The sequence below is a fragment of the Vigna unguiculata genome, chromosome 5 (assembly GCF_037176805.1).
Source record: "Vigna unguiculata cultivar grain cowpea cultivar isolate G323 ecotype 2 chromosome 5, ASM3717680v1, whole genome shotgun sequence".
Classification (NCBI taxonomy): domain Eukaryota; kingdom Viridiplantae; phylum Streptophyta; class Magnoliopsida; order Fabales; family Fabaceae; genus Vigna; species Vigna unguiculata.
In genome coordinates this window covers 49,277,475-49,301,085 of record NC_140796.1, presented here as the reverse complement: position 1 = coordinate 49,301,085, position 23,611 = coordinate 49,277,475, and the positions used below count along the sequence as shown (strand labels likewise).

The 23,611-nt window shown below is 29.6% G+C and overlaps 3 protein-coding genes across 5 annotated transcripts; all 3 read left to right on the top strand.

The window, feature by feature from the left end:
• The first annotated feature begins 194 nt into the window (after positions 1–194).
• LOC114183802 (PIN domain-like family protein) lies at positions 195–4,152 on the top strand. The gene is made up of 10 exons (XM_028070943.2): positions 195–330; positions 617–718; positions 810–875; positions 992–1,097; positions 1,380–1,422; positions 1,635–1,707; positions 2,189–2,276; positions 3,004–3,060; positions 3,140–3,218; positions 3,756–4,152. Exons 2-10 carry the CDS (start codon positions 648–650, stop codon positions 3,767–3,769), a joined length of 597 nt encoding a protein of 198 aa, XP_027926744.1. The 5' UTR covers positions 195–330; positions 617–647; the 3' UTR covers positions 3,770–4,152.
• Positions 4,153–6,800: 2,648 nt separating this feature from the next.
• LOC114185601 (Acid phosphatase/vanadium-dependent haloperoxidase-related protein) lies at positions 6,801–9,932 on the top strand. 2 transcript variants are annotated; one of them, XM_028073434.1, is made up of 5 exons: positions 6,801–7,095; positions 8,026–8,182; positions 8,898–8,948; positions 9,054–9,146; positions 9,480–9,932. In XM_028073434.1, exons 1-5 carry the CDS (start codon positions 6,950–6,952, stop codon positions 9,537–9,539), a joined length of 507 nt encoding a protein of 168 aa, XP_027929235.1. In that variant the 5' UTR covers positions 6,801–6,949; the 3' UTR covers positions 9,540–9,932. The 2 variants fall into 2 exon arrangements, with proteins under 2 accessions (XP_027929235.1, XP_027929234.1); XM_028073433.1 differs by having other exon boundaries at positions 6,831–7,130; positions 8,018–8,182.
• A 5,094-nt stretch (positions 9,933–15,026) lies between these two features.
• Positions 15,027–19,367, top strand: LOC114184120 (condensin complex subunit 2-like). Of its 2 annotated transcripts, XM_028071370.2 has the most exons (13): positions 15,028–15,420; positions 15,526–15,627; positions 16,011–16,128; positions 16,412–16,476; positions 16,547–16,607; positions 16,683–16,883; positions 16,984–17,270; positions 17,382–17,511; positions 17,603–17,865; positions 17,957–17,987; positions 18,115–18,248; positions 18,451–18,561; positions 18,841–19,367. In XM_028071370.2, exons 1-13 carry the CDS (start codon positions 15,148–15,150, stop codon positions 19,048–19,050), a joined length of 1,986 nt encoding a protein of 661 aa, XP_027927171.1. In that variant the 5' UTR covers positions 15,028–15,147; the 3' UTR covers positions 19,051–19,367. The 2 variants fall into 2 exon arrangements, with proteins under 2 accessions (XP_085530024.1, XP_027927171.1); XM_085673898.1 differs by having other exon boundaries at positions 15,027–15,420; positions 16,547–16,883.
• The last annotated feature ends 4,244 nt before the right edge of the window (positions 19,368–23,611 follow it).

The window sequence follows — 23,611 nt, the reverse complement described above, 5'->3', positions numbered from 1 at the left end:
TGTTATAGAAGAAGATTATAGATAGATAGATATAGATATAGATAATAGATTGTATTATTTTCCATTTTTTAATTAACTAGTGAGAATTAAACTTATGAAATTAATAAAATTGTATATTTATATACTTTTCAACTTAATAAAAATATGAATTTGGCTAAAAAGTATCAATGTGTTAATATTGATTTTCATTTATGTAAAAAACCTTTTGTATACTACACTCAAGAACAATTTTTCATCTTCCACAGAACCTTGTGCCGCCATTCTTTTCGAACCCTTGACGGCGAACCTGCGCGCTCTCAATCTCTTACGCGCCGCTTCTGACTAACACAGGTACTCTTCTCCATGCCATATTGGCTGTCTATTTAGTCATAGCGTTCTCACCTTACTCTGAAGGTTATCGTGAACACATCTTCTGTTCTCTGGAGTGGATTCATTGAGTTTGTTGAAATACTTTGAAACTAGCCCTGCTTTATTGTATTCCCTATATTTGCAGCTGACTCGACTGTGATATTTAAATTCAACTTTTGTAAATTTAATAAAATGGGATAATTGGGGTTTGGAGGTTGATAATTGAGAGTTTGACTAATATCTGATATTGATTTATGTCTCTGGCCAGGGTTTTGAATAATCTCGTCCATTCTCTGATAATGGGTAAAGCTAAAAAGGGTCCAAAGTTTGCTGTTAGGAAGAAGATTATCACTTCCAAAGCAATAAAAAGGTGAGTTTTTTCTTTTTCTTTCTTGGGTGTTGGTTCCTTCATTGGGTTGGTCTTGCTCTATTTTGATTGCTTGAAATCCTGTCGAATTCAGCTACAAAGAAGAGGTTTTGAACCCAGAGAAAAAGGATATTGTGAAGGAAAAGTTGCCCAGAAACATGTAAGCTACTATTCTCACTATTTGCCCCTTGCCCCCTTTTAATTTTTGTCCTGAATTTATTGTTTTTCTCCCTTTCTCTGTTGGTTAAATTTGTGGTTTGGATTTGTATTGTTTAGTCCAAGTCATTCTTCGGCACTTTTCTTTCAATACAATACTGCCCTGGGACCTCCTTACCGGGTTTTAGTGGATACCAACTTCATCAATTTCTCAATCCAGAATAAAGTGAGTGCTTTCTTTTGTTTTAATTTTATAGCTTTTTGTTTCTCTCTTTCAAATAAACAAATGATAATTCTGGCTCTACATACTTAAGTTTCCATGGAATACACAGCTCAGGTTTGTAGTATTTGATATGTTTGCAACTATATGTAGATGACATGCCTTATGCATTTGATGCTCATAATAAGATTATCACTATTACATTGTAAAAATACTTAACAATTTCAATTGCGATAGATTTTTGTAGTTTGTCTCTTTCTCACACAATTTTTGACATTCTTTATGTAGTTGGATCTGGAGAAAGGGATGATGGACTGCTTGTATGCAAAATGTGAGTTTGAAGTAGATGATAACATGTCTTAATTTATGTATTTAATTTTTAGTTTAGCTGAATGCCGAGGTTACTACTAATTTTAGATATTGTGTTGTGATATTCTTTGCTATTATTAAGAAGCTCATCTCTGTAATGTGACATTGTATATGTGAATTAGACATCCCATATTATATAGTTACCTCTGTTCTATTGGTATTTTGGACTTTCAGGCACTCCTTGTATCACAGACTGTGTGATGGCAGAACTTGAAAAGTTAGGCCAAAAATATCGCGTAGCTCTAAGGTACATGCTCTGTCTTGATTCTTATAAATTTATATTCTTACATTTGAGATGTACCGTTAAAAAGTTGGCTCCCCCATTTGAGTGAGGTACCTAAATATAATCAAGTCTATGTTTGTTTGCTATGCTTGTCCATGCTTTCTGCATGTTTTTGTTTTTCACTATATGCTTTTATTAGTTAAGTTTATGCCGCATAATAAACAATATTTCTTTTGTATATTCACTGCTAAAACCCTTGTTTTTTCAAATGATAAAAGATTCAAATAGCCTACTTATAATTTTCATCCATTATCATACTCTCTTCAAGCTCAAGTACAAATTTTTTAAATTATTAAAGGCAAAACATCTCTCTTTAATTTACGAAGGTCAAGCCTCTGTGCATATTTCTCATATAAGTTGCCTCCCAATCTAGTAAAGAAGAGGGATTATTTTATTCTTGTTTCAACTTCTAGCTGTATTTATTTATTCCTTTAACACATAACAGGATTGCCAAGGATCCTCGATTTGAGAGAATACTATGTACTCACAAAGGGACATATGCTGATGACTGCCTTGTCGAGAGAGTTACTCAGGTGTGATATATTTTTATGAGCTAAATGCTCATAAGCATCTAGTAGCAATTTGATTATTAAGATTAATGATTTTCCTAGCTGGATCGGAAATAGTCTATTTGCTGTTCTTTTTACCCGTATTATGATCATGAGGAATGAAAAGCAACTTTTCATTTATCTTTTGTTCTATAATGAAGGCAAGTGCCAACGCAAGATGATGGTCAATTTGGTTCATTTCTAGATCCATGTACAAATTTTCATTCATCTTTTATTCTATAATAATGTCTAGGGCAATTATAAGAGGATGGTAAATTTGGTTGATTTCTAAATCCTTACATTTTTTGTTACTGATATCTTATAACGTGGGACTGTGATAGTTGAATCTATTAACGGTATATGGTCATCTAAATTAGTAAACAAATGTCTCCTGCTACTCTTGAGATGTAAAGTGAATAGAACATTGGTATACAAATGTCATCTCCCATGTTGTAAATTGGAACTATGAAAAGTTGTAGCAAATTTTTATTTTTGTTTTGAATTCATAGCCAAGAAATAGGTATCACAGAGGATAAACTCTTCATTCTTTATGTTAATGGAATTCATCTCCAAATTCTTTCTTGTAAATTCAATATTCATTTTAAATGAATTATTTTATTAAAATGATTTCAAATAAAAGTAATGATATTACCCATTTTCTGCTTATATTTGTCTTTTCCTTTATTTATGCAAACTATTTTCTTGGAAACAGCATAAGTGCTACATTGTTGCAACATGTGATCGGGACTTAAAGAGGAGAATTCGGAAGGTAAAGTCACATTCATTTTTCATCTTGTTTGATATTGTATTCTGATGCATCATCCATTAACTGAATTTCTGTATTACAGATTCCCGGTGTTCCAATAATGTACATCACCAAACACAGATATTCAATTGAGCGGTTGCCAGAAGCAACAATGGGTGGCGGTAAATACTCTTGTTTAGGGAAATTTATAATGTTTGACTATGAAATTGAACTTAGATACACAACTTGCACAACTTTATTTATAAAATACGTAAATTAAGCTTCATTGACTTTGGCTCATCAACTCCCAAGCTGTTCTTTATTTACGATGTTTTTTGTCACCTGCATATCTTGAATTCATGTGGAAATAGATGATAACCGTGGTTTTTTGTATTGTCAATTACCCTGGTAAATATAATCTACTATAATCATAATAGAAGAAATCTACAGACCTTATCTTTCTCACATGACTAAAGCTAAGTTTCAGCTTAGGTTAAAGTTAAATTTGTTGTGAAGCTTAACAAATTTTTTTCTTTTTACACCGGAATTTAGTTGATTTCATTGACTCTCTCAAATTAAACGTAACTTCAAGTTGTTGATGATGAAATTTCATCAATTCTTTAGGTAGTCATGAATGGAAATGAATTATTGATTCATCATTTAGGTAGTCTTGTATATATTTGACACTCAAATTGACGTACCTGTGATTCTCAATGCAGCACCAAGAATTTGATGCAGTCAAACCAAAACCGGTAAAGCTTGCTATACCAAAAGTATGGACACTAAGAAGTACGAAATCCTGCTACAGTACCTGCATGTTTGGTCTTTTTGCTGTCTGGAATTAATTCTACCGGAAGCTCGAGAATGAACAAAAAGCAACTCTTCAATGGGTATTATACCTGAATTTTTCTCAGTCTAACTTATAGGTGTAGGATCTGTCAATGGTCAGCAGAATTCTGAGAATTCTTGAAACGATGTTTTTTTTTTTTTCTTTTCTTTTTTATTGCTTGAGAAGGACTTTATTTTCCTTTAGTCTAATATGTATTAGTTGATCCTTAAAGTGTCAGAAGACTGAATCAGAGGAGAATTCAAGACTACTATTTTACTTCTTTAAAAGCCAAGCCTCGTTCTCAAAAAAAAAATTGTTTCAAATTTTTGTGTTTAATTATGCATATATCATATATAATTATACTCATGTTCTTAGACATAAATTATACTCATTCTTAGACATAAATTATACTCAACATGTCATTTGATTTAACTTGTTTTCTTAATAACTTCAACTGGGTGTATGTATAACCTTCAATTCAACATGATATATTTCATGTCAAATACGGAAACAAAAATTGCTAAGAATTAATTTCATTTTATGCTTAAAGTGTCTATATAACAAAATTCTTCAATGTTTTTAGAGGTTTAGAAAGGTATAAAGGCAAAAAAAGAGATTTACCTATGGATTCTGGATAGAGTTATACATTACATGTATATTAGGGTAGCTATTAGTATGAGAACTTCAAGAATATATGCAAACAAAAGTTATTGATATGCTTGTTCAATTTAATTTTGGTTGCGCTTGTTAAGGTTTAGCAAAAAAAAAGTATTAGCTTATTGCATTTGTTTCTATGGTTGAATTGGTTTTGATTAACAAAGCAGTGGAAATAACTAACAATATCTTTGAATATTAGAGGGGAGACTTGGGAAATAAAATATTTCCGTCTATGTTGAAGTAAGAAAGAGAATATATATATATATATATATATATATATATATAGGGATGTCAACAGGGCGGGTAGGGTACGGGTAGTAGCTCTCCTGTATCCTACTTACTGGATAAATATCTGTCCCGTATTCGTATCCATATCCGTCGGGTATCCATTGTGTGGGTATCCGCCTATTTTTTTCATATTCGCTGGTATCCACGTGTACCTGCGAATATTTGTAAAATTATTTAAAAAACAAATATTTAATCATAAATTCAAATAAAATAAAATAAAATATATCAATGTTATAAATTTTAAATAAAGTTTAAATAAATTCAAGTTGATACAAATTAATTGCAAAAGTAAATATAAAATGACGTTCAACACAATGAAAATTCTTTAATTAGTGTTTTGATCAACAAACTCACTTTCTTCGATTGGTTCTTGAAAAATAAACAAAATAAGCAAATAATAACCTTAATTGTCACATGCCAAATATTCTTATTGATGTAAGTTTAGCAGGTACGGGTATCCACGGGTACAGATACTATGATACACGTACCCGTCCCGTTAACATGCGGGTATCAAAAATACCCGTACCCACATGTAAAAGGCATTCATTTTTAATATCCGTTTTCTATCCATTGCGGGTTTTATTCACGGATACCCGCGAATACGAATTTTTTTGACATATATGTATATATATATATATATATATATATATATATATATATATATATATTATATCTATAACTATATATAAAGGGGATTCCCTCTTTTGTGTCCACATTTCATAATTCCAATTTTACCCTTTACAATTTAATTATTTATTAAATTTTTAAAAATTAACGGTTAATTTTACAAGTTTTTATAAAACTATTTATTTATCTCCTTTTTCTTTTTTCTCATATTATTCATCAACAATTATTTTTTTCATATTTTCTCCATACATTTCACTTTAATTTTTATAAATATACTTTTATTTTGTTCATTAACTTAATAACATTACAATATCATCAATTATAAATATAATTCGAAAAATGCGTACACGCAGGCGCGATAGCGCCTGTGTTTACACTAGTTTATATGCATATGTATGTATATATATATATGTATATATATATATATATATGTATATATATATATATATGTATATATATATATATATATATATATATATATATATAAATAAATAAATTATGTGAGAATCTTGACTCGAGGATGAAAACGGAAGTTTGAAAATATATATATATATATATATATATATATATATATATATATATATATATATATATATATATATATATATATCATAAAGTTATCATTATGTGAGAATCTTGATTCGAGGGATGAAAACCGAAGTTTGACTATCATATTTTTTATTTTTGGAAGTTAATTTTTCTTTTTCATATTTAACTGAGTTTGAAATTTGTATTAATTCTATTGTTCAAAATGTTTCTTAAATATTGAAAAATAAATAAGAAAAACATAATAATATCAAGGATTTAATGTAATAAAAGACACATGATTTCAATAGTTTATATATTTGATTTAATGAAATTGAAATTTGTTTTTCAAGAAATGTAATATATTATTTGAATTTACAAAATGAAAATAAATATAAAAATAGATATAAGAGAAAAACTAGGCAAATACATACGCATATCTCTTATATCTAAATACAAACACATATCTATATCTATACTTGATATAAAAATTGTGTATCAGTCATGTTTATATCATACTAAAATTTTCTATCAAAACCGGAATACTGGAAATGAATTTATTGGTTATCCTTAGTCTAAAGTTTCATTCCTTTCTTTTCTAAAAGATCACAACATTATGACATGTTAAGACAACTTTTCCACAGAACCTTTTAAAATAATAAGAATATAATTTGAATGATAATAAAAACATTTATTAATTAATTTAAGAATCATAATTTTGAAAATTGAGGAGAACCACAATATTAAATATGGAGAAAAAATTGCATTTATTTTATTGAATCTCCGATATCAACTTTCATTTAATTTATCGTCAATGTGATATAGAATGAGTTGTAGTGGGACATATAAAATGGAAAAAAATTAATTCCAATAGACATTTTTGTCTCTATAGACTGAGGCATCAGCAGAGACGCGCGAGGGGGAGGTGGAGTGCGGGTGAGGGTAAGCGTTACGTTAGTTAAGTTAAGGTGTTATCGAGTTTGGTACATGGACGAAGTGATGACCATGGCGGATGTCGCGGCCAACACGCAAGGATCAGCCACCGCCTCTTCCTCCCTCCCTTCCAATTTCCCTCTCATCTCCGCCTTCCTCTCCTTTGCCCTCGCACAGTTCCTCAAGATCTTCACCACCTGGTGCGTTTCTCCGTTTCTTACACCTCCACCGACGCGTAACGTTTCTTCTCTCTTTCTCTCTCGCGCCGTTAATTCAAACTCGATTATCTGCTCTACCGCTGTTATTTTCCTTGTCCGTTAGATCAGAGCGCTGTGATAACAAAACCGCGCGTGCTCGTGTGTTTTAATAGGATCCAGCGTGTTACTCGCTGTTTTACGCCTGTGTTGATAATATATGTGTTTTCGTCGATAATTCGTGTATCGGTGTTGTGTATTTGGGCAAGGATTTGTTGAGATTTGAGTTTTAGGGTTTGGCATTAAAAAGTACTGTTTGTACTTTTGTTCTGTGCTCTGGATATTGGAGTGTTAGGGATGAATCAATCCGTTGGGAATTATGATCTCTGTGTGCGTATAGATATACTTTTCTTAGCATTTTTTTCTTCTTCTCTGAGAAATCGAATATTTTATTTTGTATTGTAGGGATTGGATTCTGAAGCGCTGTTTGGTTTAATTTTTTTATATAAGTACTAATTGGAGAAGACAATTTAATAAGCTTCTCTCAAGTAATAAGTATTAGCTTAATGAATAAGTTAAAATAAGTTTTCTGAGAAGCTAAAGTAGATAAACTTTTCTTAAAAACTGAGTTCAATTTATGCATAAGTTCATTTTATTTTATGATAGAAGTTTATTTAATTTCATCTTACCAGAAAACATAAGAACATGAGTAGAAAATAGTGTTTAAGCTGGTAGTTTTACTAGCGCGAAATGAAATGAGAAACATATCTAAAAGTTGCGTACACCTGTGCTGACATCTTGTAAATTTTTGGACGTTTGGCTACATTATACTGTGCTTTTTTTGTCTTTAGAACTGGATTTTTTCTTTGGGCTGAATTGTATGAGATTGGAAGTATGAGCTCAAATTTTTGCAAAACGTTTCTCCTAGATATTCAGGTATAAGGAAAAGCGATGGGATTCTAAAAGGATGCTTGATTCGGGTGGAATGCCTTCTTCACATTCTGCAACGGTGTCGGCTCTGGCTGTTGCTATAGGTCTCCAAGAAGGGGCAGGGTCATCTGCTTTTGCGGTTGCCGTGGTCTTGGCATGTATTGTATGTATGCTGTATTGTCTTGTTTGTATTAAAATATTATTTTTTATTTTTCATTTTTTTTGGTGTTGATATGTCTGGAAATATGTCCATATTTTACTCTGCTTTCTTGTTTTTAGTCTGAATAAGTTTTATTAATTAATTAATAACTATGATTTAATGTTTTAAGAAGCCATAGTATGTTGCAGCATTCGGAACAAAATTTATAGTAGCCTACATGAATTGGGATTTGGAAGAGAAAACAAAAGGTTCATTTGGTATGAATCTCTACCTTTTGAGTCGTCTGTTGCCCCAAATACAAATTATTCCACATGTTCTGAATAACAACTCCACTTGTAGATTTACTTACCACTTTCATTGTTATGATGCGTCCATTGGTGGAGCATTAAAGAATACATCGTATCTGTTTGGGATTTACTATGCAATTGATTTAATCTCACAATGTTATTAGTTCTTATGTTAGTAACATATTCTTATATCATGTAAAATATGTCTACCGAGGAGGATTCTATAATGCTGATTGTTATTTTCATCATAATTCTTTCACTAAAAGAAGTAGATAAGGAGTGTTTTGACCACTTTGCCGTTCTTCCTTATCTTTGGTATTATAAATTGTTTAAGATGATTTTTATCCGAGCTCGGAAATGCAAGTGTCTTTGCTGGTCCCGGTCTTTACTACAGTCGAGTAGGATGATTAAGTTTTGCGTAACTTTTGTAGGTTATGTATGATGCGTCAGGAGTTAGACTTCATGCAGGTCGGCAAGCAGAAGTAAGTTTGTATACATGATGCTGGTGTTTTTCTCTTGCTTTACACTTTGCCATTAGTTTATATATACATGTACATTTTATACGTTGCTTTTGTGACATATTGCAGTTGCTTAATCAAATTGTGTGCGAACTACCTCCTGAGCATCCTTTGTCGAATGTCAGACCGCTGCGTGATTCACTTGGTCATACTCCATTTCAGGTGCGTTGGGCTTTTTCCCATGCTTAAGGAGCTTCCTTGTTATGATTGATGTCAACTCTTTACTCTGTTTGCTAACCAGTAATTTCCTTCAATGTTCATTCACAAGTATATATATATATATATATGTTGTTGTTGTCGGAGTATTTATGACCATGCAGAAGCTCTTCCAATACCAATCTTCATCATATTTATGTTAGATAGTTGCTAAACATTATTGGCCCACTGATATCTTATTATACGAGCCATTACTTATGAGAAGCTTTGGGGTTCCTATTTTTTTTTATTGTGCATACGTTTTTCAATCATCAGAGACAACTGTTTTCTTTGGTACAGGTTCTTGCTGGTGGCTTATTGGGATGCATTATAGCATTTCTTATGAGAAAATCAAATTAAGATCCTTGTGATGTGGCATATACTAGTCTTCAGTGTCAAAATTGTCGGTGCATTAACGAAACGAGAGCATCATGGAAAGTATATAAAAAGCTGTTGATGCAAGTATGCAAGTGTATAAAGTGCGTTGATGGTTCCTCTGGTAGATCCTGCGTCCAGACTTTTGGACATTCAGATTTCTCTTGTACACATTAATTAATCGGTTTGTTAGTCCTGTCTTAATTGATCGTTTAACACAATTTGGGATCACACTGGCTATATTCTTTGGCTTGTTGCAAAGCACTCAAGGTTACATTTTATGTTTCATCCTTAAGTAGATTAATATTTATGTTTCTACATGGTTATGACAATTTTGTTTTTCAAGTTTTAAGCGTCTGAATTATACTTTTTGTGTCATTTTGATTGGTTGGCCGTGTTTATGGAGCAGTAGTACTAGTATTTTATTGCTAATTTGATTGTCATGAATGGATCACTCTTCGAAGCTAGTATTTTAAAGAATAAATTAATAATTAAAAATTAAAAATATTTTAAAGAATGAATTGAAAGTTATGTTTACAACATTTTTCCTTATGCTAAACTTGAGAATAGAGAGATTTTTATTAGGATTGTTTCTGAAATCCAGGTAATACGTTTAAATATCACTTGAAATTTACTGGAATGCTGTCCTTGATCGGTCATCTGACACCTATTCAGTATACTTGATCATGGATCAAATTGGGGTGGGGTGGATTTTGCTATTTTATATCCATTTTTATAAAATAAAATTATCACCATCCTTATATTCAAATGTAACTTTTATCAAACTTTTTTTGTCTTATCTCTATTCCTGTCAGGTAATGGATATATATATATATATATATATATATATTAAGAAGATGATTATTTCTTAAATATAAAAATTTTTAAAATTAATTATAATTGTTTTATTTTAGATTAAAATATTAAATAAAATTTTTTGAGAACCAGAATATTTATTAAATTTAAAAATATTAATGCAACTTGATTGATAAAATTTAAAACTAAACAAAAATATATATATAAAAAAATCAAATACTCAAATTAAAATATATTTTAAATGTTTGTTTACTTTAATTTTTTAAATTTTAATGAATCTTAAAAATTATAGTACATTTGATCAAAATGACGCAAATAACAAATAATGAACATAATAATTAAATTTTGACATAGATCTTGTATCTTTTGAACTCCAATATATGTTGAATGATGATAAAAAAATATTCATGATAATTACATTAAATTTTTGTATTGTAGTAAATAAAAGTTATTTATACAATTATAGTGAAAAAATTACAGTATGAGTTAGAAAATATAAAATAATTAAATAAAATATATCAAAATAGTTTACATGATGGAAATAAACAACAAATAAAAATATAAAAAAATTAACAAATGTGTGTCTTAGAAACAATTTGAGAAATTATTGAAAAAAATCACACAAAGAAAAAACAAGTACAAATGTATAATTCAGAGTATGATAAAATGAAAAATACCTTAGAGATTTAAGAAAACTTTTCAAATATCAATATGTATATTCAATAGTTGAGAAATAACGAAAATTGTTTTAACGAAACAGAAGAGTTCTTCAAATGAAACAAAAATGAATAATAATAAGTAAAAAATTCTTTTTATATTACCTAGTAAATAAAAGTTTTATGCTATTAAACCTTTAAATTGAGAGTATTAAATATTCTCATGTGAAATGAAAATATACAATAAATAAAAATATTAAAAAAATAATAGAAATATTGAAATGTGAGATATAATTTTTTTTTAATTGACATACATCATTTTAACATAATTACATAAAGGTTATGATAAGATTAAAAATATATTGAAGATGCGAATGAGTTTTATGACAAACCAAATAATTAGAATATATATATATATATATATATATATATATATATATATATATATATATATATATATATATATATAGACGAATATTATGGCATCCTTATACCCATTTCCATATCCAATTGAAAAAGTCAAGAATTCTCCATATCCATATCCATACCAGTCAATGCAAAGATTTCCTGTCAAAATAAGAATATGTTTGGACAATACCCACAAAAAAGAGTTTATTTTCTATCTCTATACTCGATGGGTAGAAAAAGAAGGAAATAAAAGGAAAAAGAGAGAGTAGAAATTGAGGTTGTTTGAAGGGAGAAAATAAGAGTAAAAAGTTAAGTATTTTGGACTGCGGACAAAAGAGTGTAAAGAATCACTTTTTTTTTTTTTACCAAACTCAAAGGAAACAATCTGACAACCAATGAAATGAATTAAGTTCAACCAATAACTATTCATAAGATTTAAAAAATAAAATTATTTAATTAAAGAATTTACCTTTGAGATAGACCAAGAATAGTAACACTGATAATAATGTGAGTCTCATGATGATCGATAATCTAGACTAATGTTAACTCTTTGATAAATGTACTAAATTGTATGAATAATAATTTGGAAAGTTGGAATATCGTTTTTCAATAGATTTGCCATATTTAGTTAATGGTGTATTTTTAGTTTTTCAATATTATGAATATAAACACGGTTTCATTCAAATTTGTGCAAAATGTGATAATTCTAAAAACGTCTACACTACTAAATTAAAGTTAATATAACATTATTATGACAAAAGTTCACTGATGTTAGATATTATGAGCCCATGTCAATGCAATGATTCTAAACAATATATTTTTAACATAACTAACACGAAGTTCACAAAGTCTAATTTGGGATAAATTCTAAACTTGAATGTAAATATATTATCCCTCGATTATTTTGACACAATATTTGTATTAGGAAGAGGTGTTTAGTATGACCAATAAATTATGATCTATGTTTAGAGTCACACCTTTTAAATTGTTCAATCTTTAATTAGGTTCTAAATCACTTTCTAATGTTTAGATACCTAAAACAAGAGTAATGAAAAAAATATGTATTGCAAGGATAAAGTCCCGTGAAGTTGAGTTACATTACATTCAACATTAATGAACAAGAGACTTAATCACTTTTACACATTTGGAGGCAAAAAATGGTACAAGAAAGTGAAATGAATGAAGAGATAGAATATGTTCTTGAGCTCTCTATTGCCCTTCTCTTGTCTCTATACGAGTTTCCCTCTAAAAAGAACACTTTTTTTTTTCGTTCACAACTCAACTTTTAAACAAGGCTTAAATATATGTCTGGTCCTTATTTTTGTTTATTTTATTCAATTTGGTCCCTATTTTCGTTTTATGTTCAATTAGGTCTTCATTTTCATTAAATTATGGTCAATTTGGTCATTTTCACTAACGGTGTTTAAATAGTTAACGTTTTTGAACAGTACATGCCACGTGTCAACTCTTGGTTTTTTATTTTTAATTTTTTTTAATTTCTTTTAATTTTTTTTAAAATTTTTTTAATTTCAAAAAAATGGTCTACGTGTCAAGTTATAGTTATGTCACGTGTCAATGCTAGTGCCACGTGTCAGTTTGTGGTAGTATTATTTTTTTTGTTCAATTTAGTCTCTATATTCGTTATTTTTGTTCAATTTAGTCCCAATTTTTGTTCAAATTAATTAATTTTGTCCCTTTCAAATTGACACTAAATTTAATATCTTTTATACAAATTATATTAATATCTTTTCTAAAATTGACCTTTGAATTTATTATTTTTTAAATTCAATTATAAAATATTAAATTTAATTATAAATTGAATAAATGCTTATATTTAATTGCTAAATAGAATAAAATTATTTAAAATATTATAAGAATATGATTATTAATTTTTTTTCTAATATTTATATTCTAAAATATTTTTAAAATTGATATATAAAAATATTTTAAATATTCAAAATAAAATATTTTAGAAAAATAAACTAATATTTGTAAAATTAACATTTACATATAAAATATTTTAGATTTTAATATCTAAAATGCAATAAAAATATTAAATATTTTAAATTTAAATGTGAATTTCACAAATGTTAATATATATTTTTAAAATTTTAATAATTATATTTTAATAATATTTAAATAATTATATTCTATTTAACAATTGAATTTAAGAATTATATTCAATTAATAACTAAATATTATAATTTATAATAAAATTTAAAAAATAACTAATAATAATGTCAATTTTAAAAATTAAATGATTTTATTTTAACAAAATTTGGGACTAAATTAAACAAAAATAACAAATATAGGGACTAAATTGAACAAAAATAACTAAATTGAACAAAAATAATAATACAACTACAAAATGACACGTGGCACTAGGATTGACACGTGGCACAATTGTGACTTGACACGTGGACACTTTTTTTGAAATTAAAAAAATTAAAAAATTTAAAAAATTTAAAAAATTTAAAAAATAAATAAAAAAATAAAAAAAAAGTTTAAAATCAAAAAAATCAAAAAAAATAAAAAAAAAACAGGAGCTGACACATGGCATGAACTGTTCAAAAACGTTAATTATTTAAACACCGTTAATGGAAAGGACCAAATTGATCACAATTTAACGAAAATGAGGACCTAATTGAACATAAAACGAAAATAGGGACCAAATTGAATAAAATCAACAAAAATAGGGACCAAATGTATATTTAAACCTTTAAACAATTACCAAAACGTAGTTTCTTGTTTTTGTGTCAGAATTAATCGTCTCTTTAACAAATAGTTTTTTAATTACAAGAGTGAGTTGTTGTATCATTGGACAAAATGAGAACTTGCTAGACAAGAACTTTTAATGAATAGAGATCTGAAAAACTTCCTCCTATCTTTCTCAAACTTTTAATTCTCTTAAAAAACTCAATCAAAAGGTAATTACATAATCTATCTTAAGAGAAAATATTAAAATCCTGTATCTTATCATGAAAATAACATAATTTATGAACGTGGAGATAAATAATTTTTTTTAACATGTATTAAAAATGAGTAATTATTATTACATATTATCAACTAACTTTCTTTTATAGTCTCTCTCTATATATATATGATATATGAAAATTAACCCAAATAATACATAGTGTACTTATAAGTTAGGTTAGTAATCCAAACATTACTTAGAGTTAAACCAAACAATTCAAAAAATTTAAAAATAATTACAAAGTATCATTATCATACAATTTTAATTTATATAATAAAAACTGGTACAAATAGAAAAATATACATACACATAAATAATTAATATAACTAATATATTATTGAATGTGGAAAAAGAAAACACAATATTTATTTATTATTTTTCTGGTCAAAGATTATCATCTTCAACATTATTTTTAAAATATATTTTTAACTCATTTATTTTCTCTCTTAATTTTCAATTTAAATTGGTCATCCCCTCATCGTCTCTTCCTTATTGTTCCCATTAAATTGTGAAGCAATGTTTGAAGCCTAGGTACTACAATTAATGCTTTCAACATAAATATAATAATATTATAATGCTCAAACAATTTATAAATAAAACCTCATATTAAGATTTCTAAATTGGTCATCCAATCATCATCCTCTTATCACAAAACCATTGAATTCAAAGTTCAGAAAATGGAGGGAAAGTAGATAGTTTATTTTCTGTTACCAAACAATTGCATGAATCCCACATTTCAATGGCGGAAACCTTAAGCCCTAATCCAACCATGGCCCACAAAAAGAGGGTTCCCATGTCCGCTCGTATGCAGTCTCCGACAAGTCCCTTCTTCGTGGGCTCCAACGACGACCAGCTCGAACGGGCCCAGGCTCGTGCGGCCCGCGCCGCCGCCATCCGCCACAAGTCCCTTGCCGTCAACTTCCATCCGCACCCTCCCAAGTCTCCTTCCTGTCTCAACGAGCACCAGATTCTCGACTTGTTCCACAACTGCATAAAGCTCGCTTCCGAAAATGTAATCGTCAAAATCGTTATCGTCAGACTACTCTTTTTGTTGTTTTGTTTTCCTTATTAGTTATTGGTTTTGTTCTGAGTGGAAGTTTATTTCGTTTATGCGCAGAAAATTAATCAGAAAAACACGTGGGAGTTGGATTTGATCGATCACCTCACCGATATTATTAGGGTTGAAGAAGGGAATCACGTGGAGACTAATTTTCAAATAGTATGTTCGACTTGCTACCTGATTTGTTTGTTCTTTTGTTTGGTTTTATTGGTTCTGATTTTCTGAATTGTGCCTCTTTTAGTACATTTATGTGATTACATGCAGTATCTAGTAGTGATGCGATCTACATTATTTCTAAAAAGTTGTTTCGGAGAAACCCATTCTCAAAGAGAAATAACTGTTTTTCTTAAAGTTATTTCAATAAGCTGTAAAAAATGTTATTATTTTTCCATAATAAGCTAACATTTTGAATTCAGTTTTTTTTCTTTTTCTCATGCACCTTGACTTGCAAGTGTAAATGTACATCAACGAGACCTTTGTGACACTAGAAGCAGGATGCTTATATACATCAGTGTTACGTTCCTCCTTTTTTTCTTGGGCAGGCAAGCTGTACTCTTGAAGCTGGAGTCAGAATATATTCCTTGAGGGTGGATTCGGTGCATTCGGATGCATATAAAGTCCTTGCTGGAATGAATAGAGTAGGCCAAGATACCGAGGAAGGTTACTATAAGTACCCTCTTATCAAGCCTAGTTTATTCTGAACATTTTTTGCCCTTTTATAACGATATAGGTTGTTCTTTGCTTTGCAAATGGGGGCCATGGCGATTTTTTTATTTATTTTTTGCTTAATTGTATCACGAGTTATCTAATCCTACTTGAAAGTTTGGTATCTTAAGAATGTATGAACCACGAATGGTCGCAGTATGCACTCTAAACATAACTGCTGGTATGTTAACTTTTTTATTCTTTAATGGTTTCTAATGCACAGTGTCATGGTCTTCAGGTGCTACTTTAGGGAGTGTTAATGCTGAAAATGGAGAGGCAAGCAGGAAGGAAGTTGGCAAAAAGGTTAATAATCTAGATCTTTGGATTGAAATCATGCATTTTGCTAAGTTGTAAGTGGTGTTTGTCCATGCAGTTGTCGCATTTGTCAACATTGGAATCATCTTTTGAGGTTCTTAATGTAAAGAAGTTTGACGGTGATCTCAAATCTCTCTGTCACTTGTTTGTCATGTGGGACAGAGATAGTGCTGACAATGTATTTGTTTTTTCAGTTGCATTTGCAGTGGATCCACTCTATCACCATACATCAGCACAATTTGATGAAGGTGGAGCCAAAGGCCTTTTGATGAATAATCTTGGTGTATATGGTAAATGTAGGGTGCTCTTTGATTCACTAGAAGTGCCGGCGAAGTGCCTAACCAGTCAAAATGATCATGATATTTCAGATACAATTGATCTTTCTTTCGCCAGAGGTATATTGATCTTTTAAATGGAGTAGCAATATTGGTGTAACATAACAAACGCGAACGTTCTGTATAGACCGGAGACTTAGTTATCTTTACTCTTGTATAGATTGTGTTGAACAGATGATATTGAATATGCATACGAAGGATGTAATCTCTCCAACTCTCAGGATAATAGTAAACCAATTTGATGAAAATGATGGAAGGCCTTTTTATTTTCAATCTTCCGGCGAGAAATCAGCTGAAGAGTTTGATGCCGCTATTGATTCTGAACTTGCCAATGGAAAAGAAGGATATGAGATCTGCTCATCTTGGAGTTATGATCACGATAGCCAAACATTTGCTGCTGAATGGGGCTTTAGTGACGCAGACCCTAGTTTTCCAAGTTACCATGAGGTTTTGTAATGCTTCAGCCATACAACACCAATGCCTGTCTTGGCAGATATTTTAAAAGATTAATTTTTGTTGTTACATCAAATGTTTGATGGGCCTTATATCTCATTGTAGGAAAAGGAACCTAATGTGGATGACATATTTGACAACGTTGATGGATATTTATTTTTGAGTCTGGGTTTTAGGTCAAAGAAAAACTCATGGGCAGGCCCCGATCATTGGAAATATCAAAAAGTTCAAGAAGGTGTGGTATAGGAGGCAGTTAGAGATTGTAATGACTAGTTGTATCTGTATTTTGGAGTTCAGTGTGTTAATAAATTCTGATCAATTTCTAGGCTCTAAGTCAAAGGTTCCTTGTACTTCCGAGGATGAGTTGATCCAGAAAACCAGGCAGCCAAGGACAAAGAGAGAGGTCAAAGTTGATTTAGAATTCACAAGTTTTCTGGAGAAAAAAATACCTGATATCTTTTCTCCTCCCAAGAATCCCAAATCATTACTGGTCTCAGAAAATATATCACCTTGCGTTACAAAACTTCCAGAGGACTGGCACTACGAACCAGAGAATCTTGTCAATTTATTTCTTTTGCCTCATGTAAAGGTATTTTCATTAACGTATAGAAAATAGTTTTAAATATCTTTATCCATAAAAATAATTATTGTTTCTCCAATTCTTGCTATTCTTTCTGCAGTGTATTAGGAGGAGAGCGAGAAAGGTACCAGGTAAAAATACTGTTTGAAGGCCCAATAATTTTCTATATATCTGCTAATTCTTTGGTGTCAATGCAGAAGACATTTTAGAGCTTTTCATGTATTAACGATTGCATCTAAAACCCAAGTGTATCTGCAGATGTCTTAGAAGAACAATGCTATTATAACGAATCATTCCCTTCTTGGGATAATGGAAGTGTTTGTGATGGTGATGTTACTGATGTAAATAATGACACGGATGACTCTAGCACACTTGTTGCTCAGCCTCGTCAAGTGGGTTCATAGCTTTTATTGAATAATTTACATTGTTGCTCTTGATATATGATTGTATCATAATTCATATATGCAGATGAAAGGATCATATCTATCATGAGATCTAGTATTCCTGTTCATTAATTTTAATTTCAACATACAATTTCTCAAAAAATTATTGCACCTCAGCATTCACGTGATTCTTTGTTTCCAAATAACACAGATCAATAAAATTGAAGTCCAGTATGACAAAACATCCAAACAAGTCAATGTGCAGGCTCTGAAAATAACACTTTGGGACCATATTCAAGAATCTATTCAACTTCCATTTCAGGTATGCTAAGGGTTTATCGTTTCTTAAAAGGCTCTGGTTGAAACTGCATTTCCCTTTTCTAGTTATTAATTTTCAATATGATTCCCTCACTAAATAAAATGCTTGCGGCCTATGTTTCTTTCATACATTGTTATGCCTAATTTCTTCTCCATTAGTCTTACATTGTTGATGCTGAATGATTTTTCTTGACTATTCTATGTGCATGGATGATTAATTGCTTTTCTGACCTGATATTTGAAGTTGAGTGATAAGTTTTAATTGCTTTTTACTTTGTTAAAGGGTCAGAAAGAAAAGGTATCTTTCAGGCATATATTGACAAACTTTCCAAGTAAGTGCAATGCTGCTGCAACTATTAGTGACATATCTCCACATTTGTGTTTCATATGCCTATTACATTTGGCTAATGAGAAGGGTTTGAGCATCCAAAGTTGCCCTAACTTGGATGATCTTGGTATATGCTTACTTGATGATGGTGCCAGAACAATTTAGATTCCGCTTCATTCAACTATAGCTTCACTTCAGGAAAAAGAAAATATGTTGACAAGTTTGTGTGCAGTTCCAGTTGGTTTGCTTGCTCTGATACTTTAATTTGTTTGCAGAGAGTGCTCATTTTTTTGTTCATAGGCAATACCTCCTTACCGATAAATTGTATAACGTTTTTAGGATATTAGATAATCAGAAAATTAGAAATAGTAGGTTTTGGATTTGAAACAATGATAAAATATTAGTGAATTTGAATTAACTTCTAAAAGAAGAAATTATAATGAATCAAGAAGGAAAAACAATCAAATTCTTCTTTAGCGAAACTCTAAGTACTCCACTTCATAGAGCTGTTAAATTGGTGTTTTCTAAATATTGATGCATTTAATTAAATTTAATTTATGAGAAATTTAATTTCAGATGATTGAAGGAACTTTTGGATTGTTGACGGAAATGTATGGTAAGGAGAAAAAAGAGTGTGGAAGATTTTTAATTGAGAGTGACTAGATTGAGAGTTGTAGTCTCTCTTTAAGTTAGGAATTTTAATTCATAGTATATAAATATATTTTTATTTGTCATTTTAACCATTTTAAAAATTAAACGTAGTTAATTAAAGTTCATTCTAAAAGAAGTGCTTTTAATTTTTTTTTGTGCAAAAATAATAGTATAGCTAAAATATGAAGTAAAACGAGTGAAATGATCAAATAAACGACTCCTTATTTAAAAAAAAAAAAAAAGATCTTCTTAAAACTTTGATGACAATGGTAAAGAGAAGAAATGATATTACTCTAAAATAAGAAAAATAATGATAGTATAGTTAAGATGAAAAGAAATATGTATATGACTTTTATACATGTTTTATTTAATAAAATTTATATCTAATTTAATTTAAAAAAATCTTAATTGAATTAATTCAAACAACTATAATTAATTTTTTTTTTCACTATCTTCCTGAGTGATTTAGTTGCAGGAATTTCTATACAACTAACATAAAAAAAAAAAATCAAAATTTCAGAAAGGAACAAAGTTCTTGAAAATACTTAAATATCCATAATTACGTCATATTACTCTACAAGATACAAAATCACTTGAAGTTTCTTCAAAATGTAGATTATTCTTCAAGTAATCTTGTTTAATAAAATAACTAAAAACTCTTGGTAAGTTTTTGGAAATAGTTAATTTTGAAAATAATGGAATGTTTCTCCCTTTTAGAGAAGTTTAAAAACATTTTATGGTTACTGATATATCATTATATTCTTCATGTAAATCAAAAAATATTTTGAATTGGTATAATCTATTATTATTAATCATAACGGATTATTTGTGAAAATGTAATTTTTTATATTGCATAATATAACTAATTATTTATTAAAATAATCAATTATTTGTAAAACTCGTGAAAATCAATTTTGATTAACATAATTTTAATTAATGATCTTGACTAATAAAGTTTCTTTAAAATGTAAAAGACGATTCTTTAAGAAATATGTTTTTCACAAAACAGCTCAGACTTTTTCATAAGTATTTAAAAGCTTTGAAAACATGGATTTTTCTTTTTAAGCAGTTTGAAAACCTTTTTTTTTTGTTAATGATTGAGATAATCAATTATAATTGGAGATAATAAACTATTTTATTCTTTATGTGACTCAAAAAATATTTGATTATTAATCATAATAAGCTATTTGCGACAGTGCAATTTTACAGATTCCATAATATAATAATTATCTATTAAAATAATCAATAATTTATGGAACTGGTGAAAATCAATTTTGATCAACATAATTAATTATTATTTTAAATAATTAATTATATAATCGATTATAAACTTTAATTAATTATTATGTTCATAAAGATAGAAAACAAGTTTTTAATGCAAATTTTTTTAAAATCATTTTAAAGATTGATTAATACTTTACGTTTAACCACTTAAAAGTGCACCATTGTATTGAAGGTGCGTCATATTGAAGGTGCAATAATTTAATAATAATGAGTACGAATGCCAACAACCTAATACTATAATTACACACTTTAGGCTATTTATCTTAACAAATTTCATTACATTACATTTATAATGGTGTTTTAAAAAAAATATGCAAAAATTCATGTCTAGATTAGTGTAAAATTTGTAATAACACTCCAAATAAGTTGTTTCTGAGTATCCTAAAAGTATAGAAACCAAGTATTGTCATTTTTTTACTCAACTTAACTATAAATAAATAATCACACATTAAGTTTATTAAAGTTAGCTATTTCATGAACATAATCAAATAAATATACCGCTTGTTTCCATTGAAAGACTAATATTACCTGTGGCAGGGTAATTACTTCCACACCTTCAAAAAAAAAAAAATTATTTTCATATTTTATTGTTGGGTCTCTTTACTCTGCATTTGTTATGTCCTTGTAACACTCCAAAAACGTTTCCAAACAATTAATTACAGTAAAATTTTTCTAACAATAGTTTCAGGATCTTTTTATTCTCTGTCACTATGAGGTATTTGCCACATATGCTATTTGAAAGCAACCAGAATTAAATACTCTTGTGTCAACACATCCAATCATTCATATATATATATATATATATATATATATATATATATATATATATATATATATATATATATATATATATATATATATATATATATATATATACTTTTCTTATATAATTCATGATATTGTCCTCACATCACTCATTATTCATTATATGACTTGTGTTTTCAACCAACATTTATTTTGTTCATTTTTGTTCATTTTTTTTAATTGTTTGACTTGCTTTACGTTAACAAAGCTATTATTAATCATAATGAATATAACAAATTTATTTTCTTTATTTTCTTTTATCTTATAGTTTTTCCTTTTTGAAGAATTTTTGTTTTACAAAAATTTTTTTCATTATCTTTCGATTATTCAACTAGTATTGACATTTGAAAAGTTTAGCTAGATCTTGAAGGTATTTTTTTATCTTATTAGACTTTTAGTCAAACATTTCTTTCATTGTGTGATTTCATTGGAAGTCGTATCAAATTACTTTTAATAAAAACATATGATCACTTTTACTCATTTTTAATATTTTTAATTGTTATTTATTTTTATCATACAGAATATTGTTTTGATAATTTATTATATAATTTTTTTATTTTCTAACTTATTATTATAAATATAATTTTAGCATTGAAAATGTATAAAGACATTTTATTTAATATAATAATAATTTAATGTAATTTTCAAGAATATTGTTTACCACTATTTAATATAGATTAAAGTTCAAAAAATAAAAAGTTCATGCTAAATTTCAATTGTTATTAGTTTAATATTTAATTTTTGTACAAGTAGTCTATTATAATTTTTACTATAAGAAATATTTTTTATTAGGATTTAGAGAAAGTGAGTAAAAAGAGACTTAAAATATTTTTAAACTTATTTGGTTTTTTATGATTTTTTAAAACTATTTTTTTAATTTTATCAATTTTGTTTCACTAATATTTGTAAAATTAATAAACATTTTGGTTCTCATAAATTTTGATAATTTATTTTGAAATGTATATAATTATTTTTTTTTCTAAATGTTTGATATTGAAGAAATGGAAATGCATCCTTTTTATATTGAATAAAAATGTTATACTAGTTGGCTATGTATATGGATGAATTTTTTATTTGAGAACGAATATGTGATAGTGAAACTCGTCTTGTCCGTTTCACTCGGTTGTTACTTCTACTACTTACACTAGTGCAGTAAGGGCTTTTTGTCTCGGTTATTTTTTACATTTTGCCTCGGGTCTCGAACCGAGACATATTGGGGCGAGGCCAAAATGTACCCCTTTTGGCCTCGGTTATCACCCGAAGCCATATACCCACTTTTATGCTTCGGTTGTTTCAAAACTGGTGCCATATACCCAGTTTCATTCTCCGGCGGCGATCCACTCTCCACCACCTCATCTCCCGCAGTCATCACTGATAGAAAGGCAACCTTTCTTCCAAAACCGCACCACCCATTTCCGCCTCTCCTCCCCTCGCCCCACCTTCTTCAAACCCACATCAATCAAATGCGCCACCCAACTCCACACCCAACCCCCACCCCTCACCCACGCCCAAGATCGCGTCTTCAACTTCGTCGCCGGCCCTGCCACCCTCCCGGAAAAGGTTCTCCTCCGTGCCCAATCCGAGCTCTACAACTGGGGCGGATCTGACATGAGCGGAGTATTCGCACCCTCCTCCAGATCCCGCCGGAGTATTCTGTCCTCTTCCTCCAGAGCGGCGCCACAACCCAGTTTGCCGCCGTGCCGCTCAACCTCTGCTCCCCTGACGACGTCGTCGACTTCATCGTCACGGGCTCCACCAGGAAGAAAGTGGCACACAGGAACAGTTCCAGGCTTAACCTTAAGCCATTTTTGCGAAGAGAGAGAGAGAGAGTGCGCGAGAGAGAGCGAGGGGAAGGAGTTGCAGAGGGGAAGAAGAATGGTTCGCGAAATTCGAACCCTAAATAAACCCTATGGCTTTGGTTGTTAGGGGAACCGAAGCCATAGACCCCCTTTTGGCACCGGGTCTCCTTGGACCGAGGCCAAACAGC

Coding starts and splice junctions, on each gene's coding strand:
- LOC114183802 (XM_028070943.2), top strand. CDS start 648: ATGGGTAAAGCTAAAAAGGGTCCAAAGTTTGCTGTTAGGAAGAAGATT. Junction 719..809: donor ACTTCCAAAGCAATAAAAAG/GTGAGTTTTTTC, acceptor TGTCGAATTCAG/CTACAAAGAAGAGGTTTTGA. Junction 876..991: donor GAAAAGTTGCCCAGAAACAT/GTAAGCTACTAT, acceptor TGTATTGTTTAG/TCCAAGTCATTCTTCGGCAC.
- LOC114185601 (XM_028073433.1), top strand. CDS start 6,975: ATGTCGCGGCCAACACGCAAGGATCAGCCACCGCCTCTTCCTCCCTCC. Junction 8,949..9,053: donor ATGCAGGTCGGCAAGCAGAA/GTAAGTTTGTAT, acceptor GACATATTGCAG/TTGCTTAATCAAATTGTGTG. Junction 9,147..9,479: donor TTGGTCATACTCCATTTCAG/GTGCGTTGGGCT, acceptor TCTTTGGTACAG/GTTCTTGCTGGTGGCTTATT.
- LOC114184120 (XM_085673898.1), top strand. CDS start 15,148: ATGGCGGAAACCTTAAGCCCTAATCCAACCATGGCCCACAAAAAGAGG. Junction 15,628..16,010: donor TGGAGACTAATTTTCAAATA/GTATGTTCGACT, acceptor TTTCTTGGGCAG/GCAAGCTGTACTCTTGAAGC. Junction 16,884..16,983: donor TGATCTTTCTTTCGCCAGAG/GTATATTGATCT, acceptor ACTCTTGTATAG/ATTGTGTTGAACAGATGATA.